This window comes from Rhineura floridana, chromosome 18 (assembly GCF_030035675.1).
Source record: "Rhineura floridana isolate rRhiFlo1 chromosome 18, rRhiFlo1.hap2, whole genome shotgun sequence".
In the NCBI taxonomy this organism is placed as follows: Eukaryota; Metazoa; Chordata; class Lepidosauria; order Squamata; family Rhineuridae; genus Rhineura; species Rhineura floridana.
The window spans coordinates 26833288-26851236 of NC_084497.1; the positions used below are offsets into that span (position 1 = coordinate 26833288).

Below are 17949 nucleotides of genomic sequence, written 5' to 3' on the forward strand. Positions count from 1 at the left end.
CCCAACCAGTGTGCCTCCAGATGTTGTTGAACCACAACTCCCATCTTTCCTGACCATTGGCAATGCTGGCTGAGGCTGATGGGAGTTGTGGTCCAACAACATCTGGAGGCACACTGGTTGGGAAAGGCTGCCCTAGATTAAATCTCCTGTCTGTGTAGATGGGTCCGGGGTGTGCGGGGCATCTGGAACCGACCCGACTTCGGTTTCAGCATCGCTTTGTGCCTCCTTACTGGGTGACTCTGGGCTTAGTCACTGTCTCTCCGCCCCCCTAACATACCTCGCAGGGTTGTGGTGAGGGTAAAATGGGCAGGGGGGTGCGCCGGCAGGATGTGATAATATGGATATCACTGAATATCCCTGCTAAGCAGGGTCAGGTCTGGTCAGTGCCTGGATGGGAGACCGCCTGGGAACTATAGTATACCGCCTTTGGTTTCTATCATGAAAAGAAAAGCGGGGTATAAATGTAATAAATAAAATAATAATATTGAATATTGATATTATAGATAATAAGTGTCTTGGCTGCTAATAAAATGGATCACGGATCGTACTTAAAAAATCCTTTGGGGGGGATCTGCTGAAAGAATATGGGCTGGAAATGATAGTCTCTGGTGGGTGGACCACTATATATCGATCACCCCCTTGACTATCATTTCCAGCCCATATTCTTGTATGGTCTGTATGGAGACGTTGGCTAAAGAAATACTTTGATTAATGGCGCTCTTCTGCATAGGTACAGCCACATCTCTTTAAATGGGTTTTCAGCACATTTTTGGAGGCCCTTCATTTCCATGGTGGGCACGTATTGCCCCCTCCGCTGTTGAATCTCCGATTCATCCTAATCGTTTGGTGTGACTTTGGTTTTTTTAAAAAAAAAAAAACCTTAGTTGATCACCATCCAATCTCCCATGCACACACTTCGTTTCTCTTTGAAACATTCAGAATTTGTTCTCTGAAACAGGCTCCATCCTCTACCCCCTCCCTGCCAAGCAAACTAAACCCTAACTCTGTGTCAGGGTGCCAGCCGTATCCTCCTTTTGGTAGTAAAGAGACTCACTCAGGTTAACTCAACGGAGTTTACTTCTGAGTTAGACAACTGTGGTGGTGGGGGGGAACCGGTGGAGAGAGCACCAATCAAAGAGAAAATGCACGCGGATAAAATTCCCACTCCGAAGGGAAATCCCATTAATTTAAATTCCAGGCGATGGTGGTGGTAGTAGTTGATGACGATAATAATAATAATAATGATGATGGGTTTTAATTTGGTATGGTTTAAATTTGTATATTTGGTTTTAATGTTTTTAATTGTAAACCGCCCAGAGCTTCGGCTATGAGGCGGTATATAAATGCAATAAATAAATAAATAAAGGCGGCATTCAATGTCAAGTGTTCCTAAGTGCTGGACTTCCATTATCCTGTAGCGATTCTTACAGCACCCTTCTATGGGAACTCAAAAGGATCTCTCCCCCCCCCCAATTTCAGATGGGAGTCAGCGCATTCCTTCTCTACAAAGCTTACTCGGGAGTAAATCCCGCGAGTTCAACGGGGCTTGACAGTGTACCAGCAAACCCGAGCAGCCTCGGCTTGCGTAAGTCGATGGCACCGGCGGATTCGAACCGGGGCCTTTCTAGCTCCTAGTCGGGTTTCGCCACCGCTGCGCACCTGCGATCTTGGCCAGAAACGTGGTTTTCTGAGTGAGCTCTGCGAAAGGTGAGCCGGAGGTGGGGGGGGGTGCTTTCAAGTCCTTGAAGGGCTGTGGAATGGACTTGTGGTGCTCTTTTGGACAGAAAGAGGACTTTGAGATTGTCCAAAGTGTAACAGACAAATTGCTCCGTTTCCTCCCTTGCCATCTCGCAGAAGCTGCCAGTCAGGTCCTTGAGCTCTCCCCACCCCCACCCCCCGCCGACCTAGCTGCCACACTCGGACGCGTTGCCGGCACCAGGCACCTGAGATCAACTTGCCTATAATTTCCGAGGGAGGGGGAGAGAGACCTTTGCAAATCCCCAGCAAAAGCACAAGAAGCGTGATAGGGTTGTTTCGCAGATAGTCACTTGATATTTTTCCCCCAAGGGGGAGTATGGTCTAATGACTAGGGCCCTGGACTTGACACCCCAAGCGCGCCACCGCCAGCAATCTCCTGGCTGGCCACTGGATGCTGGACTAGACGGGCCACTGGCCTGATCCAGCAGGCTATTCTTATGTTCTTATGTTCTCCCTTGGTTCACCCCCCCCAGGATAAAATGCGATCGCTGCATTTTATATAAGCAATTCCTCACATTTTAACCTGCATGCGTGCTCGCCTCCCCTCTTGTCCCATAGGGCGCGATCCACAGGTGTTTTTTTTAAACCCATTGAAATAACTTATTTACTTCAGAGTCACCTGCACAGGATCCTGTCCCAGGTTTCAAGGGAGACCCACTGCGATCCTAAACATAGTTACTCAGGAGCGCACGGCAGCGGCTCCAATGCGGCTTCCTCTCTGGGAAATGCGCTCGGGGAACAGGCTAAGGCTGCAATCCAATACACACTTACCTGGGAGTAAGTCCCATTGACCCCAATGGAGCTTTCTTCTGAGTAGACATGCATGGGATTGCACCCCCTGTGCGGCCCCGGATCTCACCCTCCGCACCTCAACCTGTTCACTTGCCGTGGAAGAAAGCGAGGACTGTTGGGGGCCTCGTTGAAGGGACAACTCTCCCGCCGTGCAGCCTGTAGCTTTGCTTTACTCGGAAGTAAGTCCCACTGAGATCTTCCTTCTAGCTTTTAATAACAAGGCAAGACAACTTTTTTGAAATACTGACTTCCAATCGGATTTGATACAGGTGGATACAAGACTTGTCTTGTGGGGTAAAAGCCCCCATCAGAAACTCCTGGCAGATTTTCTACCTCCCCTGTTGGGTTTGTAATATGTTGTAGACACCGCGGGGCAGGGGATCTGGCGACTCTTTTGTGTTCCTTTACAAACCCAGATCATCAGCCACCACCAAAGAATAAGGAAGTAAGTTCTTTTCATTCAGGTTCTCCTCGCCATCCACTTTTTGCTTACCCGGAAGTAAATCCCTCATTGGCCTCAGCGGGACTGACTCACAAGTCGACCCACTTGAGTCAGGGGGTTGCAAGTCCCGTCTAAGCTAATGGGAAAACTGGATCGAGCGCGACCCAGAAATGAACGGGGGGGGATTTAAACACAACCCTGTCTTTATGCAGGTTTACTCAGAAGTAAGTAGGCGCGAGAGTTCCGTTTACCTGCAAAGGCTCGTTTCACCTCTACGGAACTTCACTCCTAGGAAAGCGGTAGGAAATATAGATCAGCACAAATTACAAAAAAAGAGGAGTGTGAATTAAGAAGCTGTGCTCGTTTACACATGCAGGTGCAACGTCGGGATAACTTTTTTTCCTATGAGCAAGAAAAATCCATTTTCCTTTTTTGTAGGGGAAAAGGAAGCCGATCGTTCCCCCCACTCTGAGCACATGAAATGGGAAGAAGGTCCAAAACCAAAACTGCTCTTACAATCCGTAATCGGAATTCAAATTCATTGATGAATAATTCTGGAGGGGCAATCCTGGGAAAATGACCCCCGGTTCCCTAGCCTTCGAGTCTAACAAACCATTCCGTTTTATGAATTAGCTGGGAAAGAACCCAGCTCGTTTTCGTTCGATCGGCTTTTTAAAAACGGCTTTTAAAAACGTTGGCCAGCTTTATTTCAGGTTTGTGAAAACAGACCGGGCAGGGGGAGGGAGAGAGAATCTCAGAACTAGGATACATCGGCGTCGAGTGACTGAAAATCAGTTTTAGAAAGAAAAAAGGGACTTTGGTGTAACACACATTCGCAGATTTCCTTGAAAGTCTAAATGCTTCCAGACCTCTCTTTTGCCCTGACCACAATAATAATAATAATAAATCTATATATATATATTTGCAGTTAAAAAATACACAGATTAAGAGAGGGTGGGTATAGTTTTCAAACCCTAAATTTGTTTCCCCCCCTCTTTTATCTTCCGCCTGCCGGTACCCTTACATATTTTTAAATTATGGGGGAGTGGGAACGCCCTCTTTGCCCCTTTAAAAATCCAGTTTATTCTCTTAAAGGGTTGATGTAACTCTAATAAAAAATTTAAAAAACCCACGCCAAGTTACCTTTCCAGTCAACATCTCTCCTGAGCCCTTGAATTCCCAAAAGGTGGGGGGCAATTAATGAATTAATACTGATCCAACCAAGCTATTTACTCCTCTGGGAGGGGGTTCTTTCACCACCCCCTTATCTGCTTTCGGGAATTTCGGGGAAAAATTCAAGGCTACCCAAACGTCCAGCTTTTCCGACTTCCAATCATCTCTCCCCCCCCCCGCTGAATGGCAGCCAGATACATATTTTTAAACGAGCACCTTGGGGTAGGGGAATTAATACTTACCCTCGGATTCCTTCTTAAAGCAGGTCTCCCGGATCTGTAAAAAGCAGAGTCCGACATGCAAGAGGAAAGGCTGTTGTGAGATGAGAGGGGATGAGTGGGGATGGCAGGAATAAGCAACGAGACAAACGTCCAAGAGGTGATGTTGCCATGTTGCCGAGCGGAGGATCCGAAGGCCCGTTAGCATTATTTTCCGCCAGGGCAAGAAAATTCGTTTCTAGTCACATTGCAACGTGTGAAGATCACTAGCTGGCCTCTTTTTAAAAGAGCGGCTGTTGTCATTCTTTGCTGGGACAAAATACTCGGCGAGCCAGGAAAGTGAGGGAGAGATAAAACACGCAGATACCTGGAAAAGAGAAATAAATGATTGCTCCCCTCCCCCCGCGGCCGGTTGAAGGGTTCAGGGTCTGCTATCCTGCGCACTTAACTTAGGAGTGAACGGCCCTGCCGCCTTGGAATTCAGCGACGCTTACTCCCGAGTAAGCATGCATAGGAATGCAACCCATGGGACGCGGCGGGATTTGCTTCTGAAGCAGCGTGCAGGGGATCGGGGCGCTCAGCGAATCCCGACTCCGTTTGACTAGGCGTTCAGGAGCTCCATGGCGATCAGTGATGCCTCCTTCAGAGGAAGGGCGGCTGCCCATTCTTTAGAAAGGCACCCGAGACTGAAAAGAGGCTTTGGAACTTATTGTAGCCCCGACCTGAGGAGAGTCTGCTCACAAGGAAGCTTCAGCGGGGAGGCTGTTTGGCAAAGCTGGGCGGAAGTTTACTTCCGAGTAAGCCTAGGCTGGGGCTTCTGGAGAGGATCGCTGCCGGAGACAACCCTGTTCTCTCTCTCCCCCACCCCGCTCTCGCGTTTAAATGCCCACTACCGTTACAAGTTTAGCGTGTTGAAAGCAAGTGGGCCAACGTAACGTGGAGACGGGATCATTGGAACGGGACGGGGAGGGGGTCGACAAGCCAAAAGGGGGTCCCCCTGCACAACGTGCATTTTATAGCAAATGAATTTGGAACTGGGTTACGAATGGCCCACAACATACAATCACCGTCAGGCTGCACAGGAAAAGCTTTAATTTGGCCCATCACTATCTTTTAAATGCAGTGACATTTTAGGAAGCACACTTTTTGAAAGGTAACAGCGCAAAACACGAAGCTCCACCTAAAAAGGTAGAAACGTCTGAAGCTCCTATATGTCAAAGCACCCGGCTAATTAAGGCTGTAATTTTAAGCAACCCCCCCCCCGGAAGCGGCTCCTACTTCTGAAGTCCACTGGTCGGGGCTGCGATCTTCCTCCACGTGCTTACCTGGAGGTAAATCCCACTGAAATACAATCACTTCCGAAGAAACCCGGCTTTAGGAGGATCAGACTCCTGTTCATAGTTATGTGGAGAGGGGGTGGGTGGGGAAGGAAAGCAAGCCCTATGGAATTTACTTGCGAGTAAGCATACAGAGGCTCGGGATGGGAAAAGAAAATGATTTTTTAAAAAAAGAGTAGGCAGAACCAATCACGTTTGTATACTCATAACAACACGAATTGATAGTAATAATTGGATCTGTAAAGGGCAGCATGCAATTGACCAGTTGCAACTGAGCAAGTTACTAATAACAAAAAAGGTTTCTTGAGATCTGTAAAGGGCAGCATGCAACTAACCAGTTGCAATGGGTCAGTTGCTCCCCCGCCGCCGCCGCCCCCCCCCTCCCCAACATCCACCCCCAGCATAACACAGAAATTACCGTCGGAATGAAAAGTAAATTAAAAAAAATAAATAGCAAAATCACCTCTTTCTGGATGTTCCATCTTTAAATATTGTCCACTGGGGAAGGGCAGCGTGTAAAGGGTTAGGGAGAGAGAGAGAGGTCGCTTTTTCTTAAAGGGACAGATCAGGGGAAAGGGGGGCGAAGGGGGAGGAAAGCCTGGGATGGTGCTCAGAACGGAGGAAGTGGGGGGGAGAGACAAGTGATCTGAAGAAGAGGATAGGACCACGGAAGAGAGGGGGGAGTTTTTTTTTTTTTAAGAACCATACATACACTCACACACCAGCCCTGATGGTGATGAATACATTGGGAAGTTTTTTTTGGCCCCGGAGAGGGTGTCAGATTGAATGCTCTGTGCGCATGTGCGAAGGTGTCCAACTGACAATGCTTGGGAGATGAAGATAGCGCGGCAGAGCTGTTGCGGGTTCAAGGAGGGATCCACTCCGCCGTCAAGATGAGATCCAAGGCGCGAGCGAGGAAACTGCCCAAAAGTAGGTTCCCTTTCTCCCGCGAGGGGGAGATGATCCCCGGCGAGATCTGGTGGAAGGGGAGGGTGAGAGAGAGGGGGGGTGCGCGCTTCGGGGGGTGCGTGGGGGGAAGCCCGGCCGGCCGGCCAGCCCTAAAGCGGGGACGGCGAGCCGATCGTCTCCTCGACCGCCCTTTCCAGCCGGAGTCCAGCCGGGCGAGAAGCAAGCGAGCCGACGGCGCCGCCGCTGTTCTTGGCGACGATCTGGGCTGACTGCAGATCTTTTCGCCTCTTTCCTTATCCTTCGGAGTTTGTTTTCCTTGCCCCTCTAGGGCTCAGCACCCCGCGATTGGCGGGGTTCACCCTTCTGTGGATCTCAGGAGATCAAGGATGACAGAGGAGGAAGGGGGGGAGTGATCTTTTTTTTTTAAAAAAAAGGTGGGGGGAAAGGGAGAGAGAGAAGCGAAAGTTAGCTACAAAGTTGAAGCCTGCAACTTTTCCCCCCTTCCCTCCCTCCCTCCCTCCTCTCCCTCCTCTCCCCTTCCAGGAGTCGCTTCCAAGTTCTTGTGAAATCTTTTTTTTTTTTTAATTCCCGGCTTTTGAAATAGTGGGCGCTAGAGATTCGCGTCTGGGAGGTTTCCCTAGATGTGGAGGTTGAGAGAGAGAGAGAGAGAGGCGACCGTGGAAAAGGAGGAGGGGGGTGAAAGGGAGAAGGGGAAAAAATTAAAACCATCGAGGCGAAGGGAGATTGAATGAGAAGCGGCAGAGAAACGGGGAGCCGAAATCTAGCGGGGGTGGGTGGGTGTATATACCTAGAGGCCGTGAAACTGACACGCGTGCACGGTGAAATCGACAAGTTTCTGGCGCTCAGGCGGTGGTTTTGTTTTGCAAGCGAGCGACGGCGGAGTTCCCGAGGAGTTTTGTTGCAGCAGTTGTTTTCGTCCCCGAGTTCCTACGTGGGCGCTCTGGGAAGTTCGCAAATATATCCATTTCTCCCTCTTTCCCCCACGTCTTGATCGCCTCCTTTTTTTGGGGGGGGGGAGGCGGCCTTCATTTTTCTCCAACGCTTGTCATCGGTTACCAACGAAATATTAAAAGGCGTCGATGATTGAGGAAGAGGGTGGGCGAATGTGGGGGGCAAAGGGGGGTGTTTGCAGCGGGATCGAAGATACTTCGGCTGTCAAATGATGATGGCTCTCCCCCACACACACTTTCAAGTTTTTGTAGCAAAATAATTTGTGGACTGCCTAAATTCTTTTGTCGTTCCTCTGTTGTTCTTTTTTTATATATAAAAGTATACTGCATGAATTTAATTCTGGCTGAGAATGTTTGTCTTTTGTTTGGCGAAGAGGCGTCTATTTTTAGTTTTACAATCGCTGTTATCTGTCTTGGGGTTGTTGTTTTTTAAATGCTTAATTGTTATTATTTGGAAAGTGTTGAAACTGGAGGCGCACGAATGTGGGCCAAAGAGCTGTAAAAATGCAGAACGACGAAATACCTGCAAACACCTTAGCAAATCAGATGGGCTGAAGTGGTCCGGGTTGAGGAGAGGTGTGGGCGCTTTCATCCTAAATAGGTTTAATCCTTCTTTAAAAAAAGAAAAGGACCATCGTTTTAATCCTAAATACTTTTCCTCAGTTCCCTTTGATTTTCAATGCTCCTCACTTCCAACTATGAACAGTTTGCCTCTGAAGAATTAGAAAGCTCACCTAAGTTGTGATTCTCTAGGGAGAGCAACGTTTTGAAACTCCTGTTTTTCAAGTCTAGACTGTGTTATGGTTGACGATTGTTCCAAAACTTCAGCAGATTCCCACCACCGTCCCCAAGAGATCGACCTGGCCGGTTTTAGGATCCAGGTCCTTGATTCCCGACACCCTTTTTCGGACTTGTTCAAGGACAAGGCCATCTCACTTCTGAGTCTTCTGCGGAGAAACTCACTGGTCCTTCCTCCAAAAAGGCCCGCTGGAGATCACCCCCCCCGGAAAAAACAACAACCAACAGTTGGCAGCGGAGATTTGCAGGACCAAACGACCACACTAATAAATACAGTTGTAACAGTGCTGTCGCAATCCAAATTAACCAAGGCACATTCAGGCTGGTTCTTCAGGTGGAGCGATCCCCTGGGCCCTCAGAATCTGCCTCACGCCAACTTTACCCTCGGTTCGATCGCCGCCGCCGCAGTCTCTGCTTTTCGGAAGGGCTAAGAGTTTATTTTATTTTATTCTTAAAAAGAGAGAGCTTTCGTCTTTAACGTAATCAATAGTTGTATAATATTTTTTTCAACAGGAAAAGGGACGGAGGCTGGGGACACGCGCCCTTCTTCACAGGCCCCGCAATTTTAGCCAGGAACAAATCCTACTTTTCGCAGCAATTCTCTGTCGGCATCCCCCTCCCCCCCCCGAAAAAAATCCCTCCGCTTTTCCACTACCGAATAGATCGAAGAGCGGGTAGAAAAACTGATCTCCAAACCAGGACTCCTTGCGCCGCGTGTATTTCTCCAGTTCTCCGCAGCGATTTCAGCCTTTGCGAAGGGCTGAACTCGGTACGGAAGTTCCTTTGTAATTAATACTATAATTTTTCAATAAACAGAAGAGTTGACTCCCCCTCTGCCCTATTTTTTTTTTTTTAAAAACACTCCATAATGCTCAAATGATACATGGAAATTATCTTTCTTTTCAATATGTGCTCTTGTTGCTGGCGGTTTTTATTTTTGTTTTTTAAAGAGAATTAATTAATATTTGTCAATTTCATCAGTTTTGTCCTCCACCCCGCGTTCTTAATAAGTGAAACTGAGAAGTTCTCAGGTGTGTTTGCACGTTTCTCGGCCTTTGGATGATTCCAGTCTAAGGCTGCAATCCTTACTTGGGAGTAAGCCTCAGTGACATGAAAGGGACTTATTTCTGAGTAGACTGGCATAGGTTTGAGCTGTAAATGTGTACTAGAGAGTTTCTTTCCTTTTTGTCCCACGCAGTGTGTGTTTTGGGGTTGTGCGTGTATGATGGTATATTTGGAGGGGGAGGAGGGAAGGAATGCAGAAAATAGAAAGGATTTTCAAAAGGCTTTTTTTTAAGCCAGGCAAGAAGAATTTCTCTCTGCCCCCGCCGTTTACCACTTGATCCAACCTGGAAGTATCTGCTATGAAAGTCCTGATTAAATTCAGCTGTTTTGATACCAACCCCAGACTCAACAGTTTACAGCGCGTAGATGGGGGGGGGGGAGAAGAGTCCTTTGAAGCTGAGGGTCCTTTTAAGGTTCTTTAAAAATAATAATACAGTAGTCCAGGTTTCCAGATCCCTGGCGCTTTCCTCACAGAGAAGGGATCAGCCCTGATTTGCAAGCAAACCTGCTTGCGCGTTTATTTTCGGATCAAGCTTCCTAAAGCGGTCGGCGCTCTCATGCACGGGCCTACCCTTCGCCTTCCTCTCCTTGTCCTCAAATGCCTGCCAAGTTTTGTTTTGTGTGGGTTTTTTTTTAAAATACTTATAGATATAGATCTTGAGCTAATAATAATAATAATAATAAATTCTTCCGCATTTCCGAGGAGGCAAGCCGAGTCTCGGAGTTATGGTCCCACGTTTTTGCAACACGCTAGCAAAGGTGTTGCCGGATTTGATTGCAGCGGGCAGTCTTTTCAGCAGATGGCAAGGGACCTCTGCAGAGACTCTGGGGTCCACGACCTGCTTTTCTCTCGGAGGAAAGGGACTTGTGAATAGGCGTGCGATGGATTTTATTTCTTGAAAGCGGCCCTTCCCCGCTACACCTTATGGGAGATGCAATGTGTTAATTTCTCCGGACAGAAACTGCTTGGAGTCAACTGGAGTGGTTTATACGTATATACATATATACATACATATATACTGTGTGTGTGTGTAAATTAGCTAGATGATTCCCAGCTCAAGAAATTCCCCTTGGACCCAGCATTAAAACTCCAATCCCATACCCGCTTAGCTGGAAGGAAGCCCCGTTGAACTCAGAACTGGGGGGGGGGCTCTTGTAGGATCGCGCTGGAAGGCTGCCCTCCTGGACACTGAACAACTTGCTGCTTGCTCTGGATCGGGGCTGGCTGGCTCTTGAGCTGCAATTCTGGATTCGAGAGCCCCGAAGCAAATGCGATTCTATATAAAGGCGGCAGAGGGGTGGTTGGGAAGGCAGGCGAGATGAAGGTCACGATGGAGTTATTCGGAGCGGGGGCTTGTTTGGTTTTAGACAAAGGTCGCCTCCCTGGATTTCCCCTCCACTCCCAATAAAACCCCTCCTGAAGTTGATTCTCATCTTTATAGATATCGGCGTGGGCACTCTGTTAGCGAAGAAAACGAGGTGATGGCCGAGAGAGGTATCCATCTATGCCAGGAGCGATGGGGTCATAAACATGACACAACAGCAATTGTACGTCGTCGTTTGGGTCTCAAATAACGGCGCAATCCTATGCCCGACTCCTCAGAAGGAAGCCCCATAGAGTTAGGCTGCGACCCTAACTTGGGAGCCAGCCCGCCGCCCCGCCCCAGATTCAACGGGGCTTGCCTCCGAGTAGGCCCGGTTAGGCTCGCACAGCCTCCACCCTGCAAGTCCAAGGATATGCAGGATCGCAGCCTTGGAGTGACTTATTTAGCCGACCGAGGCGGATCATTGAATGAATTCTGAGGCGAAGCTTTGAAAAAGTGTGTGGATGCGTGTGAAAGAGAAAGTTGTGGGGGGGGAGTTAAGAGAGGGAGTGACAGATGGATGCCAACGCACGAGAAAGAGGCATTTCTTTATAGGACACACACACACACACAGTCGCACCCCCCTCTCTAACTCACATTGTCGCACCCCCTCTCCCACTCTCACACTCAGTCGCACCCCAGTCCTCTCCTGAGTTCTGCCTGTAAAATAATCGGCCTTCTCCCGGCCTCTCTTGCCCTTGGCCTCGCTTCACACTTTTGCAAGGGCCGAACCTGGAGCGGCTGAGCTGAATCTCTGTCCCCGTTCAGCTGGTTCAATCCCCACAGCAAAGTCAGGGAAGTTTTCGCCTCAGGAGTGGCCTGGTTCGAAGCTGTAAAAAAGAAACCCAGGTCTCTGGTCTGGAGCTCAACTCTTCCACTCCGCCTCCTGGCTCGGTTTCTGACAGCACAATCCTATCCACGGCTCCTCAGAAGTCAAGCCCTCTTGGATTCAGTGGGGCAGGCTTGCTCCCAGGGAAAGTCGAGGGTCAGGATTGAAGCTTTACAACCCGCATTTGTAAACCAAACAAGACCCAGGGGTGCTTTGGGGGCAATGCTACTTCTCTGGACAGGCTGGTGTGTGTGTGTGTGCGTGCAATCTTAAAACAAAAGCCTTTCACTGGCCGCCTTATTACAACAGGTTTAGATAACTTTTAACATGCTTTTTTAAAAAGGCCTTAGGACTCTAGCTGTTACATGTGGGTCCCCCCCCAAAACACACAAGTTAGGAATCCGGCTCTTACAGATGAAGTTCAAGCAATAACACCCTCCTTTGTTTCCTGGGTAGTGGAGTTCTCTCTAAACCTAGCATGTGGTCAAAATAAGTACACTTATTTTTTTTATTTTTTGCAAAAAAAAATACACTTTTTATTTTTTGCAATGGTGGTGGTGGCAAAATCAGTGGATCCGGCCGCTGCGGATTAAGAGGCTCAGATCCCACCGTCACCACTTCCTAGTTACCTCTTTCCAAGGAAGAGCAGCCAGAGGTCAGTGGGGTCTGGCTAGTTGTGGGATGGCACCTCTGCTGGATAGCTCTGTAGGAGGAAAATAGACCTCGGGATTGGTTGGCCACTGATCTAGACCTATCTGGGAATCTCCTCCCAAGTCAGGATTACCTTGCCAGATAAAAGAGAGGGTCATTTAGCTTGTCCATCAATCTTCTTTCAACAGATTCTCACCTCCCCCACCTACCCACCCCCACACCCCTCCGGAAAGATCGCAAGAGAAGCACAAAAGCAATGCAGGGGCACTAGCTGCCCTTAGCCTTGCACACTGTCTCTGAGTGTGGAAGGGGGACTTATTTGAGGGCTATCAAGTTGCTGGCTTGTGCAGCTGTGGCAAGCTGAGCAGGCCCTAGCCAGCAGGGGAGGACTAGCCTCAGAGGGAGGCAATGGTCAACCCCTTCTGAATAACGCTGACCATGAAATCCCTATTCATAAGCCATAAGTCAGGATCAGTCCATTTCATTTCATCAAGCTGAGCAGGCCCTAGCCAGCTGGAGAGGACTAGCCTCAGAGGGAGGCAGTGGAAAACCTCCTCTGAATACCTCTTACCATGAAAACCCTATGAATACAACAACAACAAAAGGATTCATGGGGTTGCCATAAGTTGGAATGGACTTGAAGGCACATAACAACAAATCCACAGCGAGGGCCTTTCTTCCTGCATGCAGATGCTTTTGGTTCCTCCCTCTGACATCATCGAAGGCTGCAGTCCTAGGCAGGTTTTCCTGGGAGCCATCCCTTCCTTCTGAGGAAACACATGCTCAGGGTTACCTCTTGGCTTCGTGGCCCCAAATCCCACCCTTGTTAATTGTGAGAAGCGTTTTCTTATTTGAATCTGCTGCTGATACTATGGGGCACTGAAGGGCAACCCATAGAGCTGAATAAAGGCCCCTGTTATTGCTCACGAAGGTGTTGGCGAAAACAATTGCGTGTGTATGTGTGTCCTGTGAGAGACAGAGTTTGCCCCTCTCCATTCCCATAACCTGAGAAACACTTCTTACATGCATTTAGCGGTCCACATTGTTTTGAACCTAAAAGCCTCCAATGGGTGTTCCAACCGCTTGATCATTTTGATTTCTCCTTTCGCTACCAATGTTTTTACAGTTCTAGAGTATCTTTTTTCCAGATGGGGTGTCTAGAACTGCTCCCAATCTTCTGAAAAGCGTGGTGCCTTGATGCATTTAAGGATACCTTTTTTTTTCTTTGCTCCATGGCCAATGTTGGTTTTACAAAAACTCTTGTCATCACAAGAACATAGGAAACTGCCTTATCCAAAGTCAGGCCATTGGCCCATCCAGCTTGGTATTGTCTACTGTGACTGGCAGCTGCTCTCCAGGATTTCATGTCTGGAAAAGACTAGTTTGAGGCTCTGAGCTGCATAAAGAGATGTCCCAGGTTCAAATCCCACCTGAGCTAAGAACTCAGAACTCTCACGTCTCTCAGACCCCTGTACAGAACTTTACAAATCAGAGTTACTGAGATGATGCATGCAAAACATTGGGAGTGCTTTCTAGCTATCAGTCTCTTTCCAGCCACCATCCAAGCAGGCAGAGAGTGTTCAGCTGCTAGTAGCCACCAGCCATCAATCCTCTCATAAGCACTTTGGGAAGCAGCTTAGCTTACAAAAGCCTACTAGAGAAAAGGTTATGTATCTTGATATCCCTAAATATACATTTACTCCTGCGTCCTTTCTTAATGATCTGTACAAATGTCAGTTAGTTAAATGAAAAGACTAGGATCCAGCCTTTCATTGACTAGCCATGAAAGCTATGCTCTATGTCCACTGTCGGAGGCTGTATGCTCCTGAATACCAGTTGCTAGAAACCGTGTGGTGGGGTGAGTTGCTGTCCTGTTCAGATCCTGCTTGTGGGCTTCCCAGGAGGGCATCTGGTTGGCCACAGATGAAATTTGGCTTGATCCAGTAAGGCTCTTCTTATGTTGGAGTGGAATGGAACTTGACCTTGTGAAGTTAGCCCTGAGCACCTGCCACCGGCCAGCCACTTGGTCGAGGCAGAAGATTTTTGACAGGTGTGGGTTTCATGTCTAACTCTGATGGTGTGTTTGACTGTGGGACTATAACATGGCAGAGTTCCTGGATGAATTCATGTTGAGAATAATGCAAGTCAGTGAGGGGGTCTTCTTGCAGTGGTGAGGCCTAGATGGCAAAAGGGTGGAAGGAAGCGGTTCGTCATCCCAAGAATACAGGGACGCAGGGACCTGCTTCATCCTGAGTCAGGCCATTGCTCCATCCAGCTCAGTATTGTTTGACTGGCAGCTGCTCATCAAGATTTCAGAACGGGAGCATTTCTAGCCCTGCTTGGAAAAGCCAGGAGTTGAACCTGGGGCCTTCTGCATGCAAGGCAGATGCTCTGCCCCTGAGTTACAGTCGTTCATGAGCATATGTGTCTAGCTAGCTAAGGAGGCCAGATCTCAGAAGAGTCAACAATCCTTATTTTTTCCTCAAAGCTACATACTTACACTCTAAATAGGGATGGAAGAATTGGTCAGTTTCAGTTCTCTCAGTTCCTCATTTTTCCAATCTTAAATTTGGTTCTCCACATTTCTGCCCCAATTTGCGATTCCAAAAAAAAAAAAAAAAAAATCCTCATGAAAATTCTTCAGAATTTTAGTCTGAATTTCTCCTGCCAAACACATTGTTGTCTACCGTTTTGATTAATGTGAACACTTTTGCAAGCAATTTCTCCTAATATAATGCTTTTGGCATGTTATCTTCATGAATGCATTCATTCTCAAGCACACTTCCCCCAAACATTTTCTTGTAAGCGTTTGGCTGGTTGGCAAGCTGCATCGGAAAATTTGGATAAGTGCGAATTCTGAAGGAGAGCTGTGGTTTGGTTCTCATATTGTTTGGAAAGTGCGAATTTGATAAATTTGGCTTTAAATGTGCATGAAATCGAAGTCACAGTTAGGGACCCTGTGTGGCCGTCCTAGATGTTCCTGGACTCCAACTCCCATCATCCCTTGCCATTCACCATGCTGGGTGGGACTGATGGGAACTGGAGTAAAATAAAAATAAAAATGTGAAGGGTCACAAGTTCCCTCCCCTAAGTTATCCACTGGAATTATTTGTGGTTGTTTATGGTTTATTGCCCCCCCCTCCAGGCTCAGACATTAACAGTACTTCTTGACATGTACCTTTAATAAAACTCAAAAATATGTTTTTAAAAAGTGGGGTGGTGGGAAGAGAAGGGATGTTTGAAAGTGCCTTGCAAATGGGAGGTTTGGTTTGTTTGGCAAACAAGAAGCCGGGGTGCAAAAAACAATCAACCGTGGAACATTTCCATAGTACATGGCACTGTTCAAAGTGTGCTGCACGTGCAATCTTGGTGATCCTTACAAGATCCCCATACGGTAGGCAAATCTGGTTATCCTCCACATTGCCAAAGGAAGAACTGAGGGCAGCTTGAGAGAGAGAGTGAGTTAGAGGCGGAAGTCACTTGCTTGAACCAGAAACTTCCTGGTTCAAAGTTCAGCCTCTGCGTGACGTTAGCTCTGCTGAAGATGAAATGGGACAGTGTCGTTTTATCTAGAACATAATTGTCATTGGAGACAATATAAGGCTGTGCCCAATTTTTTCGTTCAGACTCTAGATCTGGGAAAAAAAGACACCAGCGCTATAAATTAACTCATTTGGTGTTACCTAGACTCGCATCACACCACACATTTAAATCACAGGGCTTGTTGTGTGTTAAGGGTGCTGGGAATTGCAGCTCTGTGAGGGGTAGACTGCTGTTCCCAGGATTCTTCGGGGGAAGCCATGTCCTTTAAATGTATGGATGTAGGCAGATCCACTAAATGCAAGTGTCAAGCTGTCAATGTGGTTGCTGTTAGAGGGTGGGGCATTCCCCCCTCCCTCTGCTGGAGCTGGTTTTCTGGTTTCCCTTGCCTAATAAATGCATTTTTTACAAGCAAGTTTCCCGAACGTTGCATTTCACTTTACTTAGAGTGTTTGTACACCGGATTTCAACAACAACAACAACAAAAGGTTCCCAAAATGTCTTGCATACAATCAATATAAAACAAGACAGCCCCTGCTCTGCAGGCTTATATTAAAAAATCATGACATGCAAGGGACAAGGGAGAGGAGGGAAGAGGAAAAAAGGAAACTCAGACACCAGTTCTTAAACAGTAGTTCTTATAATGACCAGCTGTCATAAAAACTGTTCAGGGGAGAAGGTGTCTGAAAGAGATAGTCTAATATGAAGTTTTAGTTCTTATTGCCATTAATGCATTTTTGAGGAGTGCATTTTCCCGTAACATTCTTTTTTTAAAGAACGGAATCTCTGAATTTTGCAAAGTGCAAAATTCAGTGGATAGTTACGTTTTGGTCTATGTATTGTCCTGATGGGGAACCTGTGGCCCATGGGTTCAGTGAACCCCCCCTCCGGCCTCCCCATTTGAGCTGTGGGGCTGTTTTAATCATAGATGTGGGGCACATAAAGCTAGGCAGAGATGGGATTTGTGGGCGTCACCAAATGGCTGATCTCTGGCACTTGCAAAGCTCTGTGCTTTGGTCCACGTGGTTGGATTTCAAACCGTGTGGGCAAAAATGGACCATGTGATGCCATTGTGCTGTAAACAGACTGACAGGTGAGCAGCTGTCCTGGCCAGCCCTATTGGATTCAGGCTCGCTGGTGTGTTTTTCTCTTTTACGTTTAATGTGGAATCTCAGCTTAGAGCATTTTCATAGATCAGCTTACAGATCATACAGAACTCTGCATCTCTACATCAGCAGAATCAGGCATGACTACTGAAGCTAAGACTTTGTCACCGCAATTGGACAGACCCTTTGCGGTCCTTTAAATAGGCTCTTGGCAGGCTTTCTATTTCCGTGAGGAAGGTTTCTCTGAAGGGGTCTGCATTAGCAAGTGAGCACTCCTGCAGACAAATTGAAAAGCTGGTGCTATCTGTGAGCATCTGCGCATCTGCTGGCACGTCCTTGGTGAGAGGGGTGGAGGTAGCTCAGACAAGTCCTCTGACACTTACTCAGGTTGAGCCTCCACCTCTAGAGGAGGTATGAGTGGGGACAGGGCTGAGAGGTGGAACATTATCATGTTCACTGTCAGACAGTGTTCTTCAGTTGTAACCAGAAGGGGGTGGCTCTGGCGCTATCAAGGTTACTGAAGCCTTCTTCTGTGTCACCCCTCTTCTTCTGCAGTTCACTGGGCCCCTCTTCAGACTCCCAGTCCTCCTCCTGATCATTCCACCAAGAGTCTTCCACGGGCCGCATGACAAGTGGCCTTGCTTATCTGCCTAGCTTGGCCCATGTGAGGTGGGGAAGATTTGGATCTGTCACACCGCTGTGATCTGGTTTCCCATCCCTGGCTTACTGGTTTGTGAAGTGTGGATTTGATCGGTTCCCATCAAAATGCAAGCTGAATGAATTTCTTCCCCCGTTGTATTGCTTTTAATTGGCTAAAACAGATAACTCTTGTGATTCATAGGTTTTGAAGAAGTGTCTTGTATTTCTTTTGCTCTTGAGAGATATGGGGATGCTGACCTGTTCTAAGTTCATCAAAATGTTCTTCGTGCTAGAAGGACCATCAGCTGTTTCCTACGCATGGAGGTTTCCTATGCATAATTTCTTTCCTTAGCTGCA

General features: G+C 47.7%; 1 protein-coding gene across 3 annotated transcripts in view; it reads left to right on the forward strand.

The window, feature by feature from the left end:
* The window catches only part of LOC133372935 (histone-lysine N-methyltransferase PRDM16-like), a 545545-nt gene that overhangs the window by 14580 nt on the left and 513016 nt on the right, over positions 1-17949 (forward strand). The window contains exon 1 of one of the 3 annotated variants that reach the window (XM_061602153.1): positions 6599-6650. The exons of the other annotated variants lie outside the window; for them this stretch is intronic. Coding sequence (XP_061458137.1) covers positions 6614-6650 — 37 coding nt within the window. The 5' untranslated portion in view covers positions 6599-6613. Of the gene's footprint in view, positions 1-6598; positions 6651-17949 lie in introns of those variants that run through there. 3 annotated transcript variants of the gene reach the window in all.